This window comes from Periplaneta americana, chromosome 4 (assembly GCF_040183065.1).
Source record: "Periplaneta americana isolate PAMFEO1 chromosome 4, P.americana_PAMFEO1_priV1, whole genome shotgun sequence".
NCBI classification, from domain to species: Eukaryota; Metazoa; Arthropoda; class Insecta; order Blattodea; family Blattidae; genus Periplaneta; species Periplaneta americana.
The window spans coordinates 190,890,147-190,895,473 of NC_091120.1; the positions used below are offsets into that span (position 1 = coordinate 190,890,147).

The following is a 5,327-nucleotide window of genomic DNA, read 5'->3' on the forward strand; positions in this document are numbered from 1 at the left end:
TTCAGTCTAACACTGGTTGAAAGGGCCACGGAGAAATATTCATGAAGGAGACGAGCGTGGCATCGGATTCTAGCTGTGAGCAAACATCCATTCCTGGAACAGATCCCAGTCCACAACTGAGATTGCCTGCAATTTGAAGACTCTACCTTAATGTCTAACTTCGTGTGGCGTAATGAGAAAATAATAAAAAATAGAGTCGTAATATGGAGGGAAATAGCTTTCAACAGTTAGGCCTAGTTCTTCTAGAACATTAAAGGACTTAGTAACATTTTTGCATCTGTATCGGCCAAATCTCTAACGACAAAACTATGTGCAGGTTTTTTGACGTATTTAGTCGGAGTGTTTCTTTTCTTTTTTTTTTTTTTTTTTTTTTTTTTTATTGGTGAGCATGGCCAGAATTATTATGAACAGTACAGACTTTTTCTTATATATCTGTAAACAATTGTAACAGATAATATATTAATTAAATTTTCATCATGAATGTTGAAGATTATATCGTGCACACATTGTGACTATTTCTTAAATAAATTTTACGGACAATTCGAAGTGATTATTTTGTGTGCTTCTGTACATTTGTTTCTGTTAAATAAGACGTACAACTGTGAGAAATATTATGACCATTGTGATATACCTCATAAACAGAAATTAATCAGCAAATTAGAATAGATTTTTGGATAAGAATGGTTAGATAAGACGGTGATAGATATAATTGCTGTAATTGCTAGGTCTGCGCGGAAGCACGGCTTCCGCTACTCAAGTGTTCTGCGCTTCCCTACGCGTGCTGCCATCTTGTGGCGCTCCATGCAAGTTCAAAGAGAATGTCAATATGACGGCTGGCGTGTGGAACGTTGTAGTGCCGCTCCCGGTGTGATGCTATATTATCGTACAGCGAACACGGCGTGGTGTGCTCTCAGTGCTCCTGTATCAATGAAGAAGGCCTCTTCTTTGCTATGCGGGTGTAAACATGTCAAGCAACATCGTGGTGGAATGGCTAAGGTCCTTACACCTAGGCCAGTATGCTGAGTCGTTCATTGACAATGGTTACGACGATCTGGAAATATGTAAGCAGGTAGGCGATCCAGACTTAGATGCGATCGGAGTGTTCAACCCTTCACATCGTAACAGACTCTTACAGTCGGTTCGTACTTTGCGGGAAGAAGGGGCAGCTTCCGTGTATTTTACTTTAGAGGAAACCGCCGCTATACACGAAGACTGTCAGTGCGATAGTTCCAGCGCGCGATCGTCTAGAACCTCATCGGGACATCAAGGTTCCTCGGACAAGGAGCAGCAGCAACAACAAGGTGTACAGCGGTGTAGCCCTGCTTCTTCTTCTGCTGATAGTGCACAAGAACTTGGGAAATACCTGGATGAATATGAGGAAGGGAAGGCGGAACTCGTGAAGATCCCGAGACTCCAGCTCAAGCTGCTGCTGAAAGATAAACTCGGTCAGGATGGCATTCGGCTCAGTTGCCAGCCCTATTCAACCTCGGTGAGTGCTATTTTTAATAGTCTTCCAGTAGTTTGACTTTTTATGTGGGTTTAGTTAGTCTCGAAATGTGAGAGAAACGAAACAGCGTGTATAACGGCATACATAAATATTAGAAGTTGTGTGTGTGGTTAGGAAAAAAATTAAAAGTTCTTCAAGATAGGTAGAATGACACTCCCATTATAAAAGTCACGAAACTATTAATATGTTCAGTCATAAATTCGCCGTTTTAGCGAGAATGATACTCGATAATAAAACATTTGAGACATTATTATGTAGATTTAGATTTCAGACACTTTTGTCATGTTTTATCACCGAATCCGGAAAAATAAGGGATGGGAGATTATTAGAAGTTGTGTGTGTGGTTAGAGAGCAGATTAAAAATAGGTAACAATAAGCGATTTGTAATAAGCGATTTATAACACTCCCATTATTATAAAAGTTACAAAACTATTAATATTTTCAGTTATAAATTCACTGTTTTAGGACGAAAAAGCGTGTATAACGGCATACATAAATATTAGAAGTTTTTTGTGTGGTTATGGAAAAGATTAAAAGTAGGCCTACTTTAAGGTAGGTAAGAATGACACTCCCATTATAAAAGTTACAAAACTATTAATATGTTCAGTCATAAATTCGCCGTTTTAGTGAGAAAGATAGCCTATTCGATAATAAAAAATATTGAGAAATTATTATGTAGATTTAGATTTCAGACACTTTTGTCATGTTTTATCACCGAATCCGGAAAAATAAGGAGATGGGAGATTATTAGAAGTTGTGTGCGTGGTTAGAGAGCAGATTAAAAATAGGTAACAATAAGCGATTTGTAATAAGCGATTTATAACACTCCCATTATTATAAAAGTTACAAAACTATTAATATTTTCAGTTATAAATTCACTGTTTTAGGACGAAAAAGCGTGTATAACGGCATACATAAATATTAGAAGTTTTTTGTGTGGTTATGGAAAAGATTAAAAGTAGGCCTACTTTAAGGTAGGTAAGAATGACACTCCCATTATAAAAGTTACAAAACTATTAATATGTTCAGTCATAAATTCGCCGTTTTAGTGAGAAAGATAGCCTATTCGATAATAAAAAATATTGAGAAATTATGTAGATTTAGATTTCAGACACTTTTGTCATGTTTTATCACAAAATCCGGAAAAATAATTAATTGGGTGATTACTAGAAGTTGTGTGTGGTTAGTACTTGAAAGTACTTTAAAATAGGTAACCATAAGTGATTTGTAACACTCCCATAATTATAAAAGTTACAAAAACTATTAATATTTCCAGTTATAAATTCACTGTTTTAGTGACAAAGATATTGGACACTGTAAAAAAAAAAAAATTGAGAAATTGTCATGGAGATTTAGATTTCAGACACTTGTGCCGTGCTTTACGTCACTAAAATAGGAAAAATAAGTAGTTGGTGATTATTAGAAATTGTGTGTTTGGTTAGGGAGCACATTAAAAGTACGTTGAAATAGGTAACAATTGAATTACGATATTCCTACTTATATAAAAGTTACAAAACTATTAATATGTTCAGTTATAAATTCACCTTTTAGTGAGAAAGATATTCAATAATGAAGGAAACGTATTGAGAAATTATCATGTAGGCCTAGATATGAATTTCAGACACTTGTGTCATTTTACATCACCAAAACTGGAAAAATAAGGAGATGGGAGATTGTTAGAAGTTGTGTGTGTGGTTAGGGAGCAGATTAAAAATAGGTAACAATAAGCGATTCATAACACTCCCATTATTATAAAAGTTACAAAACTATTAATATTTTCAGTTATAAATTCACTGTTTTAGTGACAGATATTCGACACTGTAAAAAAAAAAATTGAGAAATTGTCATGCAGATTTAGATTTCAGACACTTGTGCCATGCTTTACGTCACTAAAATCGGAAAAATAAGTATTTTGTGATTATTAGAAGTTGTGTGTTTGGTTCGCGAACACATTAAAGGTACTTTGAAATAGGTAACAAGTGAATTATGATAGCCTATTCCTACTTATATAAAAGTTACAAAACTATTAATATTTTCAGTTATAAATTCACTGTTTTAGTGACAAAGATATTCGACACTGTGAAAAAGAAAATATTGAGAAATTGTCATACAGATTTAGATTTCAGACACTTGTGCCGTGCTTTACGTCACTAAAATCGGAGAAATAAGTAGTTGGTGATTATTAGAAGTTGTGTGTTTGGTTAGGGAACACATTAAAAGTAGGCCTACTTTGAAATAGGTAACAAGTGAATTATGATATTCCTACTTATATAAAAGTTACAAAACTATTAATATGTTCAGTTATAAATTCAGCTTTTAGTGAGAAAGATATTCGATAGTGAAACATATTGGGAAATTATCATGTAGATATGGATTTCAGACACTTGTGTCATGCTTTATATCTTCAAAACCGTAAAAATAAGGAGATGCGAGATTATTAGAAGTTGTGTGTGAGGTTAGAGACCAGATTAAAAGTATTTTAAAATAGGTAACAATAAGTGATTTATAACACTCCCATTATTATAAAAGTTACAGAACTATTAATTTTTCAGTTATAAATTCACAGTTTTAGTGACAAAAATATTCGACATTGTGAAAAAAAAATATATTGAGAAATTGTAATGCAGATTTAGATTTCAGATACTTTTATCATGCTTTACATACATATTGAGAAATTATCATGTAGCTATGAATTTCAGACACTTGTGTTATGCTCTACTTCACCAAAACCGGAAAAATAAGGAAATGGGAGATTATTAGAAGTTGAACAGATTGAAAGTACTTTAAAATAGGTAACAATAAGTGAATGACAGTTTCATTATAAAAGTTACAAAACTATTAATATGTTCAGTTATAAATTCACCATTTTAGTGAGAAAGATATTCGATAATGAAACATATTGAGGAATTAGCATGTAGATATAGCTTTCAGACACTCGTGTAAGGCTTTACATTATCAAAACAGGAAAAATAAGTGACTGAGAGATGGAAATGTGATATTACAAGAATAACATACTACACATTTCATTAGCCTAGAACAGTCGATTTTAACGTTACTATGAGTTGTAGCCAAGTTGATTTAAATCATTATTGCAGTAAAAAAATTTTATTTCTCACAGCAAAGACCTGTAAATAGCCTGAAAAGCATTATTATATTACATTTATTTAATGTTACAATGGAATTTTAGGATTTAAAATGAAATGGGGTGGGGGAAGAAAAATGTTAAACACAAATATACATTTCCAAATACATAATACATGAATGAACACAAAAATCTTGGATTATAATCACCACCAAAAAAAGTATCTTATGTAGCAAATAAAAATTTGACAGTTTATTAACAATAGACAATACATAAATTTCTATGTTAAAAGTTGAGAATGAAGTAGGCTACATTAATTTCAAAATAGAACATAATATCATACATTTAACATGAATTTAAGTGAATATTATTTATTGAATATATAAATGATAATATAAAATAGGCCTTAATTTAAGAGTCTTCAGTGTAATTGAGAATAAATTTAATTAGCTATCTCGTGAGTGATTCCCAGTCTTTTTATGAACTCCAAGTAAATTTCAGACTTTCTCTGCTTGCAAACAGTAGTAAGCCAAACATCATTTTTAGGGCCGATGTTATATTTTTGGCTGAGGTGATGAATAGGCCTACATGACTCATAAATATTTTTCTTCTCTTTTTTACCTGAATACATTCTGTAATTGCAAAGTTGGTTATAGTTTCAGAAGTGAATATTTTGGTTGAGAGTAGAGCCTGTTTTTACAAACATTCTCACACATTTTATAACATTTAGTAGCAAGT

General features: G+C 32.7%; 1 protein-coding gene across 1 annotated transcript; it reads left to right on the forward strand.

Annotated features, from left to right (window-relative positions):
• Positions 1–484: 484 nt before the first annotated feature.
• On the forward strand, positions 485–1,525 carry LOC138698982 (sterile alpha motif domain-containing protein 5-like). The gene has a single exon (XM_069825169.1). The coding sequence runs from the start codon at positions 965–967 to the stop codon at positions 1,523–1,525; it is 561 nt and encodes a 186-aa protein (XP_069681270.1). The 5' UTR covers positions 485–964.
• The last annotated feature ends 3,802 nt before the right edge of the window (positions 1,526–5,327 follow it).

What these genes read in the sequence shown, in the direction of transcription:
- LOC138698982 (XM_069825169.1), top strand. Translation starts at nt 965, where the DNA reads ATGTCAAGCAACATCGTGGTGGAATGGCTAAGGTCCTTACACCTAGGC.